We start from the raw sequence: 23107 nt of genomic DNA, 5'->3' as shown, positions 1-23107 counted from the left end.
TCAGGTTGAATCTGACTTGCCTTAAATGCAAATATGAACTTGGGAAAACTAGAAATGTACCTGTCATGAAAGTGTGACAGTGGGAAGGTGCCTCTGAAGGGCAAAAAAGCCAAAGCACATGAGCTAAAACAAATAAAAGGAACCCACTGCCTCACATACAGGAAGTCCAAGAGTAGACTATGTTCAGGCATAGCTAGATCTAATAGCTCTGAGGTCATCAGAGAGCTCTCTCTTCCTCTACCTTCTAACTCAGTTCTTACCTCTGCCTCCCTCCAGAATGTCTAAGCTCTCATCCACTCATGGCTAGAAAGATGGTATGGAAGCACAGGTACACTACATACCTCTAATCTAGCAACTCAAACAGAATGACTGATTCTTCCTGACTCTAAGAGAAAACTCCTGGAAAAAAAACATGACTTGGACATGCCTGACTCATGGGAAAAGGTAGGGTGCAGTGAGTTAGACCTTGAAGAACCACACTTGCGGGGAAGGCAGGTCCAGCAGAAGTGTTGGCTGATCCACATTGGTACCAGAGAAAGACTTAAATGGAAGAGCCTTCTTACCATGACTACCCACACAGTCCTCCCTGAAGCACAAGGAGCAGAGTAGCAGTCTCCTCACAGACCATAGCACCTATGCACAGTTAGACTTTTATTAGAAATCACCCTCCAAACACACCACGAAGTACTGTGGGTCCAACGTGTTTCCTGAGGAAGGAGGGTCACAGTATTGGGGTATCAAGGTCCTGGGCAGCTTGGCCAGTGAGTCCAGGCAACTGCCTAGAATTGATCATGGCCAGTACTCCCTCACAGCAACATGAATCATCCATAAGAACCTCCACAAATGCAACACAAGAAACACCAGAGCACACACATCTGCACTACACGTAAATAATAATAAATACAGAATTCCATTTGCTGTTATTGGCCTGTCAAAAGGAACTCAAAGGGAAAAAGAAAACCAGAACACCTTTCTCTCTGCTGGACCAATGGGGAGAAAACCCAAATTATCAAAATTTCTCAGTTACAAAATACTTTTTTAAAAAATTCCATTATTAAAAGAATAAATAACAAAATATATAAAAAATAACTCAGTTGCATCAAAATTATAACTAGGAGTTATATCAAGATTCTTTGTGGGCTATCTTATAGTCAAATAAATGTTTTTGTTTTGATTTAACTTATGTAACTCTTATGATGCCCTAGTGTATAGTCTAGTTGAAATAGTATAAAATTAATAAATAAAAATAATAAATACAAGACATTAACATAAGAGGGTATGAATATAAATACTTATATCATGACAAAATTAAATAATTTACAGAATAAACTAGCTACTTTCAGTGTCTTCCAGGAAGTGCAATTTCTCTACTTTTAAATACTAATTTGGAATTGCAGTCACAATTGACTTGGACTCTATTTACACAGTAAGAACATTGTGTTTTTAACACATTAAATTAAAGTTTACCCTTTTCACATCTTGAATGGATCTAAAAAGAAGTGAAATCTTGGTGGTCTCTCATTAACAATTACCTCTGATCTCACTGTCCCCACCTGAGTCACCTTGGATACAGAGAGCAAGCCTACACAGGAAAAGATAATAACGATGGGTCTAGCACCTGGGTGGAAGTACAGAAACCAGAGGCCTGGCCCAGTGGTCCTGGACTTAGAGCCCAGGCCAGGGGTTTAAAGACTGGAGCCAGGAGGAAGCAGGTCTGCATGACCTACAGGTATCTGCTGCCCAGGCAAGTGGCTGATTTTCAGGGCCTCCAAGTGAAAAATACCTTCAGCTGACTTTCTATGATGCTCATCAACTGTGTAGACTGCCATCTGGAAGGCCTGTTCCTAGATTCACCTCTGAAGCAGAGCATTGTGCACCTTTAACACAAAGCTGAATTAAATGAAAACACAAAACATGCTTGCCACGTGGGCATCAGTGAGCATAACCAGAAGCCTAGGTATGCCCTCCTGCTCAGACTAACACCCACCAAGTCCATGGCTGCCCTCCCAACCTCAACAGACAATGGAATACTGTGGCTGCAAACTCCAAAACTTCCCTGAGAACCTTGTCCATGAGCTTCCACTGGAGACTTTGAGCTGCTCTTCAGATTTCTTTCAAAAAACAAAAATAAATCACTTTGTAATACTTCAGTATCCCCAGGCACTCACATAGGTCTTCATGCCTGGGCCTAATGGGGACATCATAGGAGACACTGATTTCCAGGCTCCCCTTTGGGTAAGCTGCCCAAGGCTCTATCCAGACTGCCAATTAGAAGTAGCTGTAAGTCAGAAGTCCCCACTGTGAGGAGCAGAGCAGGGACTCCTCTGCAAAGTGCAGCCTAAACCTGAATGCCCCTCACAGCTTGCTTGATCGTTTCCAGAAGGCCTTTGTTCTCCGGGTTCTGGTAGCAGTCCTGATTGGAGTACATGTCAGTGAGGGTGTTCACATAGGCATCAAAATTCTGTTCACATATTGGTTCCTAGAGAATAGAACCAGGTTAGCAGGCCCTACTATAGTGGACCCCACATAGTAGAAACTAGTTGGAAAGCCTCAACCCCAGGTCTAATCCACCCCTGCCAAAACTAAAAGTCAACAAGACTCACCATCATTGGAATCCCTTTATACCCCAATTCATGAGCTACTCAGGACTAGATCCATAGCCTACAGCTACTCTACCAGAGCACTGAGAACATTACCAAAGGGATGGGACCCTTCCCACAGGATCCTTTCCTCAGGACTCATAAACAGAGCAGTGAGGTACACTCACTCTTCCTACCCTTGAACTGTCCCTAGGGTGGTTGTTAGCTCATCTGTAATACCCACAGGTGATTTGTTGCTTACCATGTGTGGAAGGCGGATATTGGCAAGACTTTGGATGAGGGCCTGGCTCAGCCCAGACAGTTCCAGAAACAGGGCCTCATTCTGCTCCTCAATGAGCTTGTTCTCCTCCTCAATGTTCTTCAGGTTCTTCTCCATGGAAGAGATCTGTTGCAAAGACATAGAAAATGCTACCTTCCCTTGGCCCTGGCTTACTGTGAAAGCACTGGCCATGCCTCACAGTAGTCTAGGAAAAAACAAAGCTCATTTGTGGGAAAGAGGCTTGGTCCTGCTCCCTGTGGGGTGCCCCATCTAGGGAAAGAGATGGTAGAGCCCTGGCCCCTGAATGGAGAGAGCAAAAGTCCTTTGGAAGTAGCCTCTGTCCAAAGGAGGTAGGAGCTGGTATGCCAGGTACCAAAGTCTACATGTGGCTTTCTCTGCCTTTGCCCCTCCTGGTGGTGGGGTAAAAGCACAGACTCCAAGACACCCTGAGCTCAATCTCTGCCCATTCCAGCTGTGCTCTTACTTTGTCAGGCTTCCTGTTCCTTTCTGTAGGATAAGAATAATTGCATTCAACTTGTGGGTATTAGGTTGCCCCTACCTTTGAGTCTTTTCTCCCACAAAAGACCAGTGAGCTGACTGCCTAGGCTCCAGGCACATCTTCTCTAGGCTAAATACAGACAAATTTCTTCATCTTCCACACCCTGGCAATGAACTTACATAGGATTTTGCTGTTTCTGGGGTTCCTACTGTTAAAAGACAGCCCCTGACTTAACTGTATATCTTCAAGGAGTAAAAGACAGAACTTATGGGAAGACAATGTGTGACATGAGACAAGGACAGTGAGCTCCATTTGGAAGCTGCAGATGAGGCTGAGTGCTCTGCTCTACCAGTGGTGACTAAAGTAGTTCTAAAGACCTGCATTCCTTTTCCTTCATCCCTTCCACAACTAGATGGCTAGGACTTCCAAAGGAATGCTAGTAAAAAGAAGTAATCAGTCTTTTAAAGATAGGCTTTGTTTTGTGGTTTAAAGATGGTGTCATCTCTCTGTTTGGTCCAGGATGCTCTTAAACTATGAGCTCACATAGTCCTCCTGCCTCAGTCTCCTGAGTAGCTGAGTACCACCACACCAGGCTCTTTAAAAATTAGTTTTGAGGCTAGAGAGATGACTAAGAGTGCTATTGCTCTTTCAGAGGTCCAAAGTTTGGATCCCAGAACCTCTATCAGGTGACTCAATACTACCTGTAACTAGCTCCAGGAATATCTGACATCTCTGGCCTCCATAGGCACTTACACACACACATACACACACCCAAATAAGTAAATATATAAATAAAAATAAACAAATCTGCTGGGCGGTGGTGGCGCACGCCTTTAATCCCAGCACTCGGGAGGCAGAGCCAGGCGGATCTCTGTGAGTTTGAGGCCAGCCTGGGCTACCAAGTGAGTTCCAGGAAAGGCGCAAAGCTACACAGAGAAACCCTGTCTCGAAAAACCAAAAAAAAAAAAAAAAAAAAAACCCCACAAATCTAAAGAGCTGGAGAGATGATTCAGAAGTTAAGAGTGTGTACTGCTCTTGGAGAGGATCCAGGTTCATTTCCCAGCACCCACATCAGGTGGTTCATAGTCTCTGGGGATTCAAAGCTTTCTTCTGGGCAAATCACAAATGTGCACAACCCCATATACAGACATATACAAATGTATGTAATTAAAAACAAAAATGAAATCTTTAACAAAAATTAAGCTAAAAAATATGAGTTTGGGCAAATAGAGAGATAAGATGTGCTATCAGAAGGATGAAGGCTCTGGAGACTCTGAGAAATGACCTATACTACACTGTATCTCATCCAAAGACATAGGTAGAAAATGGTGATGGTCACAGATAAAAGACTCTTTCCCTTCTCTTGTTACTTCCAACGATACTGGGGGACAAGACATCAACATGTACAGGACACATAGTACAAACTTTTCCTGACTCCATGATTGGTGCTACACATACACAGGATCTTGAAATGGCATTAGCCCATGGAGAAACTAGATCAAGACATATGGAATGGAAATGTCATGACTGCTGCCTCCAGAAAAGGGCCTGCTGTTTTCCTATTTGTCCTCTCCGCCCTTGATGGGTTCTGGGTACATTTCCTGTCCTTTTGTCTCTCCACACATTAGGGGACACTCACAAAGCACCAGCTCCGTTCTAGACCCACTGAGCAGCCAGAAGGTAGGGCAGTAGCCCTGTTGCCAAGCAACAACCATGCTCACTAGCACTCAACACTAAAGGCTTTCCTCCAAGAGCAAGTCCTGAACAAGGGAGTAGAAAAGTTCTAATCTAACCCACATTCTATTGAGGAAAGCAAGGAGCTCTTTAGGTGGGGATGGGCAAGCCCTGCACTGGTATGTGGCTGTGCTGGTCTAGGCAGGAACAGAGCAGGTGAGCTGCCAGTGCTAATGAGACTGGAAACATGAATTGAACAACCAGTACTAGCAAAGCCAGAACACTAACAGATTGCTCTTGCCAAAGGAGTGATCCAAGAGGTTGACTAACACTGGCTACCTAGAAGACTCCCAGGCAATGCAGTGAGTGGGCAGCTAACCAGTGCACTGTGTGTTGTGTGCTGTGCTTCCATCAGTTCAGCACCAGTGATACTGATGGAAGCAGCAATCTACAGGCTGGTTCTGGATGATAGGGCAGAGTCAAGTAGAGTAGTGCCACCTACCTGGGACTGTAGCTGTACCATGGCAGCCTCCATCTCTGAATTGGACTCATTCAGGTCTCGTATCTCCTGATTCAGTTGCTTGATCTCCTCATCATTCTCCAGCACTGCCAGAAAAGAAAGAAAGAAAGAAAGAAAGAAAGAAAGGAAGGAAGGAAGGAAGGAAGGAAGGAAGGAAGGAAGAAAGAAAGAAAGAAAGAAAGAAAGAAAGAAAGAAAGAAAGAAAGAAAGAAAGGAAGGAAGAAAGAAAGGAAGAAAGAAAGAAAGAAAGACAAACCAGCTGTGGTTCTGTCCAACTGCTTTGGAGACAGAAAGGGAGGTCTTTGTGTAGAAGTTAGCCAGTTGCCAAGCCCTGAGCTCCTCTCTTGGGCATGGATATTGGGAAATCTTGGAAACTGAGAACAGTACTATTTTCCTCATGCCTTGACCTTTGTGGGATACCCGGGTCTCTTCAGAGACATTAACTGCTATGACCAAAGGGAACTGCGTTCAAAGAGAATCTCCTTGCCTAAGTGAGAGGGGCCACAATGTTCACAAACTCATGGACATGGCTTTTGGTGCCCTCCCATCATACTCTGATCCATATGGTCACCAAACCCAAGGTCAGAGAGAACATGACCATCAAGTGAAGCCAGAGGGCCTGGACCCAGGCATCGAGAACTTCAGGGATAAGGTTAATAGGCCAGTTGGCTCAGGGCAAGAACTATCTCTACCATGGATTATTCTCAAGGGAGCTCAGCTTCCCCATACCCTTCCCACAGTACAGAGAGAATGATAAGAAGGGACATCCCAGAAGGGCATCCTCACCATCACTTGTCTTGAACTTTGGGCTGAGAATCTCATCACCTGAGAGTTTTCCTTTCTTTCCAGCAAAGGTTGCTCTGGGACATCCAGATAAACTAGAAGCAGAAGTTACACATCACTGACCAGTTCAGGGACATAGTGCATTGGTAGGTCCATGATCCCACATCAGGACCACACCAAGCATATTCCATCTCACCCAGATGACCCTGCATGCCTTCCTGTGGTGGCACTACTTCACCTCAGCTGCCTGCCCTGCCTGGTGAGCAAGGCTGCACTCTAGGAAAGGGGCCCAGGAAGGTGCTCCCTCAGAGCCCTTCCTGTTTGGCACAGTCATGGCTGTCCACAGGTACTAAAGGAACCAGGGCATTGCTGCCTCCAGGTGTTATTCCTCTCTCTGGGCAGGGGTTGAGGCCTGCATGCTCCCACCTGCTGGCACTCTGTAGCACTGAACTCTGAGAGGTGTCCTCAGAGCCAACCTCCCACCCCCTGAGAGATCCTTCAGGATATGGATGTACCAGCATTCACAGGTGATTCCTTGAATATAGCTATTCAAGCAGAAAGTATGTGGATTATCGCACACTATTTCATGTTTTTGCAATGATTTCACCCACATCATAAATCAAGGTGGAGCCTAAGTGAAATATACTTTGGAAGCACAGAGTTCGACTACCCTGACCACATGGCCCAGGCTCCTGCATCCTCTTCTCTGGCCTTGGCATTTCCCTTATGGTCTATAATCCTGTGGCCATCCCAGCTGCCCAAATGAGACCCTATTTTTTCTGTGCTCCCAACTAGGACACTTACTCTCAGAGGCAATTGACTAGATACTTGCTCACAAAGTTCTGCCTCCTTTCCTTTGTCACCTCACCAAGTAGGTATGCCAGGCCCTCCCCAGTTCCAGCTGTATGAGGGCTTTTCCTACACACATCTAAAGGAGAGTAAGCTTCTGGCTTTTTCTCCAGAGTACTTTTTTGCCCACTACTCTGCTGTTTCCCCCTGATCCCTGATCACCATTCACCAAATTCAGTAACTCTTATTTGTTTATACCATCTGTCCCCCCCACCACCATACCCAAAATACACTCAAAAAGGCAAAGGATTGTCGTTCTTTTGTTCTCTTCTCTGTCTCTACTCCTTGGTATTAGGTGGACTCTCTGTAAATGTTTTTGTTGAATGGATACATTAACCAACTTTGTAGGTGGAAGAAGAAATAAGGGAGAGAAGAAAGAAGAAAAGAAGAAAGGGAGAGGAAGAAAGAAGGGAGTATGCATTGGCTTTCATTCCAGACAAAGGTTACTGGATAAGATTAGTGACTTCTTAGAACAGAGTGGAAGGGGGTCTAGTGAAGCAAGGCCAACTCAGACCTGTGGTAGGTATTGTGGGCAGGTGATAAAATGAGCACTGCCTAGGCAAGAAGAGGTCTAGTTAACCAGGTCCCTTGCAAAGCAAGCAAGAGCCTTTGCCCAAAATTTAAAAAAAAGGCCCCCAATGTAAGAGGCAGGACACAAGGTACAGGAGACAAGAAGTCAATATGGGCAGAGACAGGAGTCCATTCATGGTATCCATATTTAGCATAGCACTGCTCATAGGGACAATAAATACTAGGGCACAGAGGGACACTTATGAGAACAAACACATTCTGAAAGCAAATCAAACACCATCTGGTACCAACAGCCTCCATGACTTCTCTCATTCAGCTACCTACTTGGGTCTTGCTTTCCTTTGCAGAACTGCTGGTCCCACTGAGTACTGGCTTGCTCCTACCCCCAGGGGTTATGTCCCAGCCAAAAGGTCCCTGATTGCTGACATGTGGGGTCAGGTACCTCCGGTGGGTGAGGAAACTGCCATTGGCATGGCCAGAGCCATCACAGCCTGGGGTTGGACAAGTAGGGCCTTCATTCTTCAGTGACTTCCAGGAGAAAGTTGAACCATTGAGAGCTCCCTCTTTCTGCCTCCGAGCAGCCAGCGGGCAGCCAGAAGCACTCCTGTGAGAGGCATATTTGCCGCTGATATGGCCGAGTCCCACACAGCCTGGAACTGGGCACCTAGACACAGAAAGACTGAGGTGACCACAGGGGCCCTGGGTAGGAGGACCTGGGAGCCCTGCAAAGCCAGGCTCTAGAGACCCAGCATCATGTACTTTGTACTTTTGAGTGAAGCAAAAAGCCAGCCAAATCCCATAGTTGGCCTTCCAGATGAAGCTGCTGTCCCTCTCCCTCTTTCCCCTTGGCCATTGCATAGCAGGGCCTGTAAATCAGGAGGATGGTGAGGACACCCTAGGCCAGGCAGATCAATAGGTCCTGTTAACCTACAGCTTCAGAGCTGAGACTTATCATGGCATGGTAGCCAAGGGTGTCTAGAGAACACAGTGCTCAGACAGTAAAGTCTTGGCTCTGATTTCCCATAATCACCCTGCTGGAGGCTGGCTAGGAGCAGTGCTTCCTTTTTTTTCCAGGCATTTGAAGACAGAGACACAAGTCCTATGGCAATAAAATAGATGGGGATGACAGATTTCTCAGGTTTGGTGTATGAAGGATTGGCTTGGACCAGTGAGATCTGGGGAGCAGGGCCTCCAGGAACCTACCCATGCCCCAGAACAAGATCTTCAATCTAAAAACTTCCAGTCCTCTCCAAAAAATGAAACTCTATCAAGTCATCATTAGTCACATATTCACTATATGCTAAGCACCTGGCAAATACACAGGACCCAAGGATAATGCTGCCCTACTTTACAGAGTTCTCTGTGGATCCAAAGAAGTCAGGGCAGGACATCTTCAGGAAGACAGAGGGCCAGAAGCAATCTCGTGCTACCAGATAGTCTCCTGCTGTATCCTGCTCCTGGAGCATAGGGCACAATGCCCAGCCAGAGAGTAGCAAGGTGACAGCAGCAAAGTAGCACCCCACCTCATCTCTAGGAAACCCTTGGAGATAGTTTCCTATCCACCTTTGCCAGGATCCTCTCTCTTGCCTCTCTTTCCTTTCTTGCTCCTCCAGCCCCCATAGGCCTCAGACAACATAGGAAGTACCCAAGGTCAGCACAAGTTGATCATAACAAGGACACACCAATAGCCCCCCACCACCACACACACACACACACACACACACACACACACACACACACACACACACACACACACACACACAGGGCTCTAGATAGTCACATTCAATGTCTAGTTCCTCAAATCTGGATGCAAAGACAGCCAACCTGAGGGCTGGGATGAGACCCCTACTGAGTACCCAAAATCACAAGCTCAAAGGGCCAGACAGGTAAAATTTTCTAACCACTTGAAAAACTCCTAATCTCCTTGCAAGTAGGAATTGCTGCTGTTCACGGAATCTCATGTGTAAGCAGTATTCAGGAGTGATTATTTTCTTTTAACCAAGGTGTCAAATCTTCAAAATCATTGGCTTTGACATCACATTGAGACTCTTCATGATACAAGCACCCACAGACTGTATCACATACAAGGATTTGTCCATAAGCCCCCAGAAGACATATTGAAAGAACCAAGCAGACCCCATAGCAGGCTGCTCAGTCTTCTCTCAGAGATCAGTCCTCAATTTCAGTTTCCTGAGACTGAGCAAGCAGTTTCTAGGCAAGCCATGGACAAAAGACAATTAATCACTGATGCCCCTGCCAGCAGGGACAGGGAGATAGGACCCAGCCTGGGTCACTGAGCCAGCCCCCACAGTCAGTACGTGCTAGGCCAGCCAACCTCCACAGCAGCTCAGGAACAAAGCCTGGGACTTGTCCAGGCCTGTCCAAAAATGAATAACTGTAACTCCCAACTAACCCTAGCCAATTAAAAGTTACTAACATGATTGCCACTCACATAAACCAATCCTGAGTCTGTTCCTATGTAGTCTGTAGACCCCAAGACCCCACATGCACACCGACCTGCTTTCCCCCTATAAAAACCCTGCCCCATTGCTACTCAGGGTCTCTCCTGCCCTGCTGCTGTGTAAGACAAACAGAGAGACCTGGGTTAACTCGTAACAATAAAAAGACTCTTTGCTTTTGCATGGGATTTGGTCTCTTGATGGTCTTTGAGGGATTCTGGGTATAACAATATCATCACCCCCCCACTTTGCACCAGGAGAATGGAGGTAGTCAACTGTATTTTTGCTTCAGGGACTTGTGTCACTTAAGATCCACAAAAGAAGAGTTGGATAGATGGCTCAGTGGTTAACAGCACTGGCTGCTCTTTCAGATATCCCGAGTTCAATTCCCAGTACCCATATGGTGGCTCACAACCATCTATAATTGTAGTCTCGTAGGATCAGATGACCTCTTCTGATGTGCAGATAGATAAGCAGACAAAGCATCCATATACATAAAATAAATAAATCTTGGGGGCTGGAGAGATGGCTTAGAGGTTAAGAGCACTGACTGTTCTTCCAGAGATCCTGAGTTCAATTCCCAGCAACCACATGATGGCTCAAAACCATCTATAATGAAATCTGATGCCCTCTTCTGGTTTGCAGGCATGCATGCAGACAGAACACTCTATACACAATAAATAAATCCAAAAAAAAAAAGAAAGAAAAAGAAAAAAGATCCACAAAAGATGTGGGAACTTTCTGGAACCCCTGGTGAGGTAATGGAACATTGCTATGTGTTCTTTTCTGTTCCTCTCACTGAAGTACTAGCCCATTAATTGGCTATAGCAAATTATGAAAGAAGCCTCTTACTATGATATTTTGATGGTCAAACCCAATTTCCCCAAGAAAAAATGAAAACGGATTATAGGAAACTAGCTTTGAAGTACCACCCTGATATCAAATGAAGAAAAGTTAAAACAAATTCTCCAAGCTTAAAAAGTGGTCTCTGATTCCTAATTGGGGGAAATTATAATAGGCAATGAAATGAATATAAGAAATATATAGAAAATGTAGGAAATATATATGAAATGAATATAAGAAATTAATAGAATAGGCAATCTAGGTGGTTAAAGCAGGTGGTGGTTTTAGTTCTCCAATGGATATCTTCTATGTATTTTGAGGAAGAAGAGGAAAGATACAGAGAGAAAGGGGAGTTACAAATGTTATTCACAGGTTCTCAGTAACTTCAGGAGATTTATGGAAAGGTGCAACAATAACAACAACAAAAAATGACTCTGCAAAAGGATTTGTAAAAGACAATCAGACCAAGATGGTAAGAAAGGAATTACTGGAATGCAAATAAGGGTTTATCTGATAGCACAGGAATGGTTCCACAAACTCTGCCTGTGTTCATGGAGAGCCAGTGCCATAGAAAACAGGTAAGTCCTAAGGATAGATGCAAAAGCTGTAATGGGAAGAAGGTAGTTTGAAAGAATATTTTAGAGATTATATTGACAAGTGCTGTGGGATGTCCTCTATGCTGTAAATATATGTTGCTATGATTGATTGATAAATAAAACGCTGATTGGCCAGTAGCCAGGCAGGAAGGATAGTGTAGGTGGAACAAGGAGAGAGGAGAATTCTGGGAAGTGGAAGGCTGAGTCAGAGAGACGCTGCCAGCTGCCGCCATGAGTAGCAACATGTAAGATACCGGTAAGCCAAGAGCCATGTGGCAAGGTATAGATTTATAGAAATGGGTTAATTTAAGATATAAGAACTAGATAACAAAAAGCCTGCCATGGCCATACAGTTTATAAGTAATATAAGTCTCTGTGTGTTTGATTGGGTCCGAGCAGCTGCGGGACTGGCAGGTGAGAGAGATTTGTCCTGACCATGGGCAGGCAGGACCAGAAAAACTCTAGCTACAGACAAGGTCATGAAAGATGGTCAGAAAATAACACTCCATAAGGAAGGAAACAAAGAGCCAAGACAAAGCCAAGAGGTGTTATTGTCTTAGATCAGAAGGACCACACCATTTTTACTCAATAAGATTTTTTTTCATGTGTATGAACATACACATGTGTGCCTTCCAAAAGCTAATATCTACGCCTGACAACCAAATCATACTTATCACCTCCCATCAAGGTCAAATTACCAAGCATAGAGATATCAAATGTGTTCTAGATGAAGACATGCAAATTTATTGTATACCATAAGAAAAGGGATAACTAATCTTCAAGTTCCAGAAAATATCCTTCTCTCCCTTGATAAACTCTCTTTGCAGAAAAGCCCCTTCCTGAGAGGAAGAAAATGAAAGAAACTAATCAAATGCATCAGATAAAATTGGAAGACTTTTATCTAAATCAGGAAATATGGTACCATTATAATAGATAAGTATGAGGATGATAAACTACTTGCAACTGTTTTTAATATCCAACTATATAGTGTTTTTAAAGTTAAGTGAAGAATAAAAACAAATATAAAGGCCCTAACTTTGCCCTTTATATATGATGACTTCAGTGTCAAGATAAAGTTATATATCTGTAAATCTCCCCATGTAGCCCTTGCTGTTCTAAAATTTACTATGTGGACCAGGCCAGGCTGGTCTTGAAATTACAGAGACATGCTGTTTCTGCTTCCAGAGTGCTGAGATTAAAGGTGGCCCAGCTTGTAAAAACTACTTTAAAAAAATTACCCTAGCCAGGTAGTGGTGGCTCACGCTTTTAATCCCAGAACTTGGGAGGTAGAGGCAGGCAGATCTCTGTGAGTCAGAGATCAGCCTGGTCTACAGAGCTAGTTTCAGGACAGCCAAGGCTACACAAAGAAATCCTGTCTCAAAAAAAAAAAAATTATCCCAGCATCAGATAGCTCAGACCTTGGAACTGATTCAGCTGGGTACATGCACAAGCTAAGGCCAAAACACTAGCTATGAGTGTTTACTTCAATGAACGACCCTTCATTGTTAAGCTAGGGAATTTATCTGTATCTAACTGATAATCAGAAAAAGAAAACAATTTGTAAAGGAGAGAAAATAAAAACCAAGGATATCTTCTTTAGTCCCTAGGTTAGGTCCAGTTTTCAGTTTCAACTCTCCCAGGCTCTCCTGCTTAACTAGCTCTAGACAAAAGGTTCTCAATCTGTTGGTTGAACAACCTACAAGACTTGCCTAAGGTCATCAGAAAACACAAATTTTACATTATAATTCATAACAGTAGCAAAATTACGGTTATGAAGTAGTAACAAAAATAATTTTGTGGTTGGGGGTCACCCAACATGAGGAACTGTATTAAAGGATTGAAGCATTGGGAAGGTTGAGAACCACTGCTCTAGACAGATGTACTAGTGATCTGACTCATAATATTCAAATATGCAGTATCTTCCTAATGTACTGCCCTCTAAAACTTTACACCTAAACCTCTTTGCCAGACAAAATACAGACTGCAAGACCTGTGGGGATCCCAGAACCACTTCAGGGCAGTAGAGTACTTAGCTTCCCAAACACCCACCAAAATACCTCTGACCTGAACCCACAGAACATGCTCAGTGTTCAATATCCAGGAAACAATGTGTCAGGTTCCAGTTCTTCTAAATGAATATTATCATCAATCAATTTAATGGCCAAATATGAGGAAAATCTAGAATAAGTTGTTTCATTTTGTTTTGGTTTTGAGACAGGCTCTCATTAAGTAGCTCAGGCAGGCTTACACACTCAGTGATCCTGCTTCTAACCTCCCAAATTCTGATATCCCAGATTTGTATTTAAAAGACATTATTTTGATTTTTTGTTGTTTAGTTGTAACATACAAAAAAAAACCCAACAATTTTTCAAAACAATGAAGGAGCCCCATAACCCAACATACTTCATCAACTCAGGGTCCTCCTTGTCATCCTTGGTAGGCGCCACCTTGAGTCCGCTCTTCTTGGCACGTGGGCAGCCTGACAAACTGGTTTTGAAAGAGGAAAACATGCCACCTCAGTCCCAGAACAGCAGCTCCCTCACTGTCTGCCTCATGCTACTCCCTCAAGTTCTGTGGCCCCCTGTGGGGGTGGGAAGGAGGGAAGAAAGGATCAATCAGTCAGCTGACTCATCAGTTATGCTTTCTTGTGGAACAGAGTTGGCTCACATACAACCTTCAAACAGGGCATCAGAACAATCAGAAATGGGAAATATCTCCAGGAGCTTCTGACTTGATACTTTGCCTTTTGATTTTACTGCATAGGGATACCTGAGCAATTCTGGGAGCACCAACAATTCAAAAGAGATGCAAATGGACTCTAGCTGTTGGCAACTTTAATATCTTATTCAGAATAGTAGAACTTTGTCTAAATCAGAACTTTCACTACTACCCTTGGCCCCACTCACCTCCGGTGTGAAGCATAGTTCCCTGTTATGTGGCCAGAGCCATCACAGCCAGGTGTGGGGCACCTGCAGAGAAACATAAGATGAGACCAGAACCTATAAAGATATTTTCCCCTTTGGATTCAGCTCTTAAATGGGTCCATCATCATTCTAAGCTCTAGATCTTTTGAACAACGACCCTCCTATTATACACCTCCTTGCAAAGGAGCATCACATACGTTAGCCTGTCATTGCCAGTGTAACAGGTATTCAATGTCAATAAGGCCATATCACTGACTCAGTACTAAGCCCAGCCACTCCCAGGGGAGCCCAGAAAGCCAAGAAAAGAGTAGCTGAATGAGATTAGCTTTTACACTGAACACCAAGATAGGCCTGCTGTGTTCATTGCATCCAAAGAAGATGGTGGGCTCCCAGCTTAGCCTTTTATTGAGTTTCAGTCATATCTGGTTATCCAGAACACATCTAAGCTTTAGGTCTAATCATAAGAACTCAGAGGTACCCATGAGTACCTACTATATGGCCACTGAAGACCTGATCCCTGCTTGGTGAATGTAGAACTCAACCAATGGCTTTTACAGGTTGATGGACCCCAGCAAGGGTAAAATAAGAAACACAGAATACAAAATCCAAGCAAATACATAAAAAATTTCTCATGAACATATTCCATAAAGTGGTAGAAATTATACTTTAATATTATAAACATGGACTTTTCTTGAGTTATTTTCTCCCAAATGGAAAACCGTAGCAGTTGTTGATTGAATGGGGTTGACTTAGAGGTAGACCCATCTCATTAGATCTGCTGTTTTGCATCTTGCCCCTAATTACAGTGCCATCCTATGGGAAACAGTAAGTATTTGGTGTTGGTTACTCAAAGTGCTGCTCCATGGCACCCTAGCCTTGGGAAGCTTCTGACTTTCTGTACACAAACAGTATCTGACCTTTGAAACATAGTACTTCTTATATGAAGGAGAGAAGCTAGGAGTCTGGCATCCTAGAGAATGGCACAGCTGGCGTCACATCTTATGACTTTTTTTCTGGCCCCTCAGATCTTTCTCTGTGTGTCTTCCCAGATTCCTTGGGTCCCTCACAATATCACATACTGGATGCTTCTTTGGTTCTCAGGCAGATGACCCACGAAATCTTTCTCTAGTATTCATGAGGCCATATAGTGGTATAGATTCTACATTACCACCATGGTGGTCCTGCTGTCCAGAAGTCCAAGTACAGGGAACCAAAAATAGTTTCTTTCTCCTTTCAGTGGGAAGAAGCTGTCTGAGGCCCAGGGCTCCTGCATCCAGCAGAGGTTCAAAGCAAAAAAGGTGGTCACCCAGTGGCCACATAGCAACCCAGGCCTCTGAGCTATGAATGGTACCAGGGATGAGATGCAGATATATACTCAATAGCACCAGTGAGTCTTGGGAGGGTCTATGGCTCCCAGAGAACAAGCAGATGCCTAGTACACAGGCTTGTATTCCTTGCTAATGTGTTGTTTGATGGCTTTCCTGAAAGTTACGCTCAAAGAAGAAAGTGTCCACAAAGTAAGAGGACTGGGTATCTTTGATATCCTCCTTATGGAGGCTGCCACAAGAACTAGAGCTGCCTCCATTCTGTCTATCATCTACTTCTAAGTGCCTTGCCTGAAAAGGAGGAAGAATCTACACCTAAGTGATGATTCTGCCTTGGAGGCATCTCAGATTTCCCTCTGTGCCTCATTCCTGTGCTGCAGAGGTGCTGCCCACCCTCCTTATAGCCTGACATTCCTCCACAGTGTGGAGTAGTATGTATACTTACACTACGGTGAACCGAGCAGCTCAAGGCAGTCCCTGATCACACAAAGAAGGAGAGTAAATGACCCTGGAACTTGCTTAAAAACAGAGAATATGCCTGAGCATGTCTGTATTTTTCCATTTATAGGGAGGCCACAAAAAGAATTCCATTTGCAATGCTTTGACAAGCCTGATGCCTACCCTGACAGAACAAGGATCCCAGGAGCACTGGGGTATCAGAAACTGTGTGAAAGAGGTCACAGTCACCTTCTTCTCAGACCACACTGGAGTCTGGAGCAATGAGGCAATGAACTCAGAAAGAACTCTGGGACAAGAAGAGCTTTGGAGGCAGTAGGGACACCTGAGACACCCACCCATACAAGGAGACTATTCTCTGCTGTGTCCACAGAAGTTTTGTGTTACAGTCTTTCACAGGCTTAGAGTGCAGACCTTCCTGGGGGCTATTTCCTGGCTGGATCAGCCAAGTTTCCTCCTGTTGGCCCTCAATATCTGTTTTAGGGCCACAGAATGTATGGTTATATCCTGAAATAGAGAGTTTTCTAGGCCCTGTGTTGGAAATTCATAAACCCTAATCATAGTTGGAAAAGTAAGCAGAATTGGTTATAAAAATAGGTGTGAGGGTAGGCAAAAATATAAAAAAGGTAATAAAAAGTGTGGGGAGGTGTTCACTGAGCCTACGGACTGTTCTCCAACTTTGAGTTTCAGGACTAGACTACAATGTTAGTGAGTGGATGAGAAACTATGTGAGCCTACAAGGTATAAATCTAATATTCACTACCAGAAGGAATGGAGCTGGTTAGAGTAGAACACAGACTGGGTACTGGAAACCCATGGATTTCTGTCCTGGCATAGATCAGCTCAAGTCCCTTCTGCTGTCACATTCTAGCTCCTTGTCCAAAAGGTTTCAGTATCTATCACCTGTCTGTTCCCCAAACAGATTCAGTGAGTCTTGGCCTGGATTCAGAGCCTCTATCACAAAGGAATATGAAAGGGAGGGCCCTGGTCAAGCTATGAGGAACAGAACAACAGGAGAGTATCATTCTCTTCCAAGGTCTCTACTCAGCTCTGGTCCCCTGAACAAGGTGACCACAGCTCAGGGTCATGGAGGCTTTAATGTCACAAGTCAACAGAGAAAATAAAAGCCAGAGACAATGGAGGCCCCAGCTCCAGCTCCAAGAGAACAGATGCCTGGAAACCTCTGGGTGCTTGCTCCTCACTTCTGAGGCCTGTCAGGCAAACTGACAGTTGTAGGTGTCCACAGAGCCTGCTCTGCCTATTTGTTAAGGCAGAGAGGCACAGAAGCTTGGAGAGGGCCAGCAAAGAGAAGGCAAGAGCATTGAGTAGGACTGGGAGGACACCAGGGAGAAACAGAGCAGCCAAGGCATGGGGAGAAGGAAAGCAAGGAGCATTCTCTGGCACTGTTAGTGGTAGTTTGTTTGACAAGAGCCCTGTAGCCTATAGCTACTAAGCCACAGCTAAGTTCCAGCTTTTCTCAGTATTTAGAACGGTAGTAGGAAAAGCAGGCCCGGCAGCCCTGTCAGAGTTCTTGGGAGTGGGAAAGGCCTGGAGCAGTACAGGAGCTCTGATCCAACAAGTGAGATGGACAGTACTGAGAGGTCAGATTGCTCAAAGCAGGAGTCACAGGTGCAAGGACAACAGCCCAGCCAAGCAGAGTCAGCCCTTTCAAGCCCTGCTCCTCTTCCCCATCCCAGGAAAGCAGAGCCGGCCTGGGATGGTACCTTAGAGAAGGCTGACTTGGTAGGAGCCTCATAAAGGAGAGAGCAAAGCCAAGGAGCTGCCCAAGAGATAGGCAGTCAGTGAGCGCAAACATACTTGAGGTCAGCAGAGTGGGCAGCCATGAGGTTTCTGAGGCTCTTGTCAGCAAGAGGGCAACCAGAGAGGCTGAAAGAGAAGAGATGGGATATGGGGTGAGCCACAGAGGGGAGCAGAGGAGATGAGGAGAAAGGCCCCCCCACACACATACACACAAAGCACTGGAGCCAGGCCAGAGGAGCAGGGCACGAACCTGCGATGGGAGGCATAGTTCCCGGTGATATGACCACTGCCGTCACAGCCAGGGGTGGGACAGCTGGACAAAGGAAAAAGAGCATCAGAACAGAGGACCATGCACACTTGCAGGCCTTCCCCCAGAACGAGTCAACTAAGGGCAAGTGGACATCCTCAGATCACAGCCCTCACTTCTGGGACTGGAAATTTCTCTTATACAACTTAACTCAAGAAGGAAAGGGAATTTCAGGTAAGGATGCCTCTGAAGCATGAGTGCTAGGTGTACACATAGCGTACACATATGTGCTCATAAACATGTGGATGGGGCACTCCTCCCTTCTCCAGCTCCTAAAGCAGCACAATCTTCTCTGAGAATGAGAACATAGATCCAGCCACCCTGGGAAGGCCTGGCACCAAGATAGGAAGAAACTAGTGAGGTGCAGTATAAAGAAAGGAGGATCCCTATATCCTCCATAAAATTAGCTATGAGCACAGGTGAGGGTTAGATCACCAGTGGAAAAAGTGCTAGGCATAACCCTTCATAGTATTTTAAGAACATGTGGCATTAGAAGTTGATGAAAAGCTCTGCTTATTCCTGCCTGGGGTCCAGCAGCTGCCAGAACTGAGAGCTGGTATCTGTGAACCTCTCTGCCCATGACTACAATCCTCATCTTGCTCTGTTCTGTTCTGGATTGTGGGCTGTACCAGAGGAGCTTCCTGGTTCTTAATTGCTTTCAGAGGATCATGTTCATACCCAGCTCAGTGCAGAGATGAGAGAAAACTCATCACTGTGAGCTACCTAGATTTAGGTGGTTGCTGAGTTCTGGGACCAGGCCTGCTTTCCTAAGATTCCTGGGAGGCCAGCCTGCCAAAACAGCACTTACGTGAGAAGCTCCTTCTTTATGTCCTTGGAGAGAAACTTCAGCTTAAAGTTGGTCAGGGTGACTTCCCCTGGGTACTTCCGCTCCTCAAAGTTCTCTTCTGACACCTCCTGATCATCTGCTTCAGAAGAAGCAAAAGAATGTGCTGCTGGCTCTGACTGAAAAAACAAAAACAAAAACAAAACAAAAACAAAAACAAAAAAAACCAGCAGGGAATATTTTAACAACTGGAAAGGAAGCCAGATGTCCAACCTAGTGGGCAACAAAGAGAGACCATTCAGTAGTATCCATAAGATGTTTTATCTTATGAAAGAGGGAGGAAGACCTAGCTACCTCAAGACATAAGACCACACTATGGAAGCCAGGACACTTGCTTTGGCCAACCTCCACCAAATTACCAGAGAATGAACACCTGGATGCAGTAATCTTTAGGACTAAAGTGCTAGTAGGCACTAAATAAGGTTGCTGAGGTATTCCAAAAATGAGATAGATAACATACTAGTAGCTTAATGATAATCATAATAAGCTTGAGACCCCTGGCCCACAACATGATGCCTTGACAAGGTCAGACACTTGACAAACACCACTAACTGAGCTGTGGGCCTGGGGCTATTTTCTTACCACCTAAACCCTCATAGGTGTGGCACAGGGAGTGAGAAACAACAGCTCTTCCATTGAAAGTCAGGGGTCCTGCAGCCTTAGAATAACTGCTTCTAGCAAGACAAGTACACCAGATTTCACATTCCAGAGATGTACCAACTTGCTATAGGTTTCAACAGGCTGTTCAGGCACTGCGTCTAAAAAGATGTAACCTTCAAATAAGAGAAACCTGTGAAACTACAGCCCACAGAGCAGCTCTGGGGAGTCAACCTGCAGTAGCTATTACAATTCCTTTTACTAAACAAGGCTCTAGGATAGTGATTTGTTTGCCTGAGCAATTGGACAAAGGTCCTCAGAAGGACACACTTAAGACAAGTCTTCAGGGTCAGTGAAGCCAGGAAGTAGAGGCCCTGGACAAAAGGGGATCAGAGTACCCATGATATCAGGACAGTTGCTGTCAAAATTGGTGAGCCACTGGACAAGACTGATGGGGGGCGGGGAGGATAGGGTCTGAGTAAAGAATCTAGGACAGAAGGAGAGGAATGGGGAAGGCCTGGCCTAAGAGCTTTTGGGGGTGAAATATGACTAGGAAAGTTTGAGAGAGGAAGGGTTTGTGGACAATTGGCAAAGGCTGTAGGTGGAGCATGTGACAGGCCTCAGCAGGAGAACCTCAGGACCTCTGAGAGAGATCCCACTACAAATGGCAGCTCATTCCTGGGGACACAATGATGTTGCAAGAGGATATACTGAGAGAATGGAATAAAAAGACCAGAGATGAACTAGGGCTAATGAAAAGGCAGGGAAGGGTGCTGTGGATATCGCTCTGTATAAATAAAACACTGATTGGCCAGTAGCCAGGCAGGAAGTATATGCGGGACTAGCAGAGAGGAAAATTAAGAGAACAGGAAGGCGGAGGGGAGGAGACGCCAGCCTGCCGTCCAGGGAGCATCATGTAGAGGCAGCAGGTAAAGCCACGGAACACGTGGCGACATATAGATTAACAGAAATGGGCTGAGTATAAGAGTAAGAGCTAGACCATGGTAGGCCTGAGCTAATGGCCAAGCAGTTTAAATAATATGAGCATCTGTATGTTTATTTTATAAGTGGGCTATGGGACTGCCGGGACTTGGCAGGACCCAGAGAGAAAAACTTTAGCTACAGAAGGGTACCAAGATATCCACCAACCCACAGACTAAGAAAGAAGTTGAGAAGCCATGGTTAGCAGACCAGAGACCAACTTAACCCTGGCAGTAAAGCATGAGTCTTGCAAGGTTCTAGACTCAAGAAACAGAGATGACAGTGAAGACACTACATAGAGGGCAGCCCTGATTCTACTAGGGCTCCTGTCTAGTGCAAGAATGATTCAGTTTCCACAGAGTCAGATATATGTGACTCTATGTGCACTTCCATACCACGAGTGCTCACACCAGGACTCCACTAATGAGACCCAAGGGTGCTGCTAACCATACCATGCTACCTAGACCAGGAACCCAATCTATCCCTCTAAAAATAAAGCAATCGTGAGTCTTACCCAAGGGTGGAAAAGGGTTTGAAATGGGGACTAACTTACAGGCAGATAGATTCCAGGGGGTGGGACGGGCTACCTCACTAACCTCCTAGAGGTATATGGCCCTGATCCCTCCAGATATTTCCTCCAGAGGTGGAGATTGCTGGCTACAGACTGGCTGTCCAGACTCAGTTTCTTAGGAAGATCCTAGTAGGGTGGAGAAACTCACACCTTAGACCGTGCATTTTATACTCAGGTGTAGAACAATAGGAAAGGGAATGCTCCAGCTCAGACTCTGATCCTCTCTTCCCAGTCAGTTGTGCTCTTGGGGACTCAGGTCATTGCCCACCACAAGAATTCTCATGCCCAAGGCCCTTGTGTCAGGAGTTCCTCATTACCCTGGTCCAAGGAACCAGGCATCAAACAACTGTCTGGACAGCAACTGTGTTTGAAGGAATATGTTGGGGAAGGGGAGCAAAGCAGCCTGGGAGACCAGAGCTACGCTTTTGATGAAAGGCTCACAAAACCAAGGAAACAAGCTTTTCCCAAATCATCCCCAGGAAATATGAAACATCCCTCTCCTCTTTGGAAATTCTACGTTATTGCTAGCCACTAAATTGCGCAGAGGTGAGAAGACTCACCCTCTTTATGGAACAAGACTGAGCATAACAGTGCAGGTGAAACCTTTGCTGGAAACTATGACCTGAATTTCAGATGCTCTGAAGATGAAGAATCCTGTGTGAAGAGAGACAGACCTCGGAGGTTCTATTTGAACCTCACAAGGAAAAGAAGAAAGCAGTGATCACAGCAGCCCTGGAAGCAGCTGCAAGCCTACACACTCAGGCTACATACAGGGCCCTGGCACCCACCTCCTCAGGCTCTTCCTCTCGAAGGCGACTAGGTTTGGTGTAGTCTAGGGGACGGTCCCACTCATCCTGGCGGGAGGCCTGGCTGGACTGGGGTGAGGTCATGGAGCTGCTGGGGGCACTGGTAGTGCTCTGGCGCTGAGAGACATCAGGAGACTTGACACCAGGGCTGCTACTGCAGCTGCTACTGCTGGGAAAAGTGTTGTTTTCCCGCTTGCGATGTTTATGCATGCTCAAGTCCAGAGTTCCATTTTCATCTACCTCAATGTCCACAGCCTGCAAATATGAAGGTTAAGAATATGAGTTGGCAAACTGAGCCTCTTCCTGAGAGTATCTTCTGGTCAGAACACTGACTCTCATAGAAGAAAACAGTGATCTGCTGAGAGGAAAGAACCACATCCTACAGCCCCTCTCTCCTCTGCAGATTAGGAAGCCAAACCCTTGAGACCACCACAAGCTTGGTGAGAACAGGTCCTTGACTCCAAGACATGTCAGTCACTACCAACTTCAGAAAAGGACACGGGAACATGGCATAAGCCTGATCTTGAGTTGCACAGCATACCAACTCTTTTCATGGCCACTCATCTACTCTTTTGGGTTATCTGAGCCATAACCAGAGGGGCAAAAGGTAATAAAAAATATCAACTAAGGGATAGAGAGATGTCTCAGTGATTAAAAGCATGTATTGCTCTTGCAGAGAACCAGGTTTAGTTCAATTCCCAGCACCTACATTAAGCAGCTCATAACAGTTTATAACTCCAGTTCCAGGGTATCTGATGCCCTCTGGCTCTGAGCACCTGCACACACATGATGCACATAGACTCATGCAAGCACACACATATGCGCATAAATAAAACATAAATATTTAAAAAATAAACATCAACTAGGTCCCAGCTTCTCTTGGCACCAGTCATTTCCTTACTGCAAATTTCTCAGTATAAAC

At 45.2% G+C, this 23107-nt stretch overlaps 1 protein-coding gene across 7 annotated transcripts in view; it reads right to left on the bottom strand.

Annotated features, from left to right (window-relative positions):
* Window positions 1-638: 638 nt before the first annotated feature.
* Window positions 639-23107, bottom strand: part of Myt1 (myelin transcription factor 1) — a 62929-nt gene continuing 40460 nt past the window's right edge. For 3 of the 7 annotated variants that reach the window (XM_052724133.1, XM_052724135.1, XM_052724134.1), the window contains 11 exons: window positions 22168-22440; window positions 19195-19349; window positions 18330-18392; window positions 18137-18205; window positions 14520-14582; window positions 14017-14100; window positions 8158-8379; window positions 6339-6430; window positions 5535-5638; window positions 2842-2985; window positions 639-2479 (listed from right to left, as the gene is read on the bottom strand). In XM_052724133.1, the coding sequence (XP_052580093.1) occupies window positions 2339-2479; window positions 2842-2985; window positions 5535-5638; window positions 6339-6430; window positions 8158-8379; window positions 14017-14100; window positions 14520-14582; window positions 18137-18205; window positions 18330-18392; window positions 19195-19349; window positions 22168-22440 (1410 nt within the window). In that variant the 3' untranslated portion in view covers window positions 639-2338. The other 4 variants (XM_052724139.1, XM_052724137.1, XM_052724138.1 and 1 more) reach the window with 4 other exon arrangements.

The sequence above is a fragment of the Peromyscus californicus genome, unplaced genomic scaffold, assembly GCF_007827085.1.
Source record: "Peromyscus californicus insignis strain IS unplaced genomic scaffold, ASM782708v3 Scaffold_7__1_contigs__length_154581171, whole genome shotgun sequence".
In the NCBI taxonomy this organism is placed as follows: Eukaryota; Metazoa; Chordata; class Mammalia; order Rodentia; family Cricetidae; genus Peromyscus; species Peromyscus californicus.
Note: the sequence above shows the minus strand (reverse complement) of the source record. Positions and strands in the feature narration are given on the sequence as shown.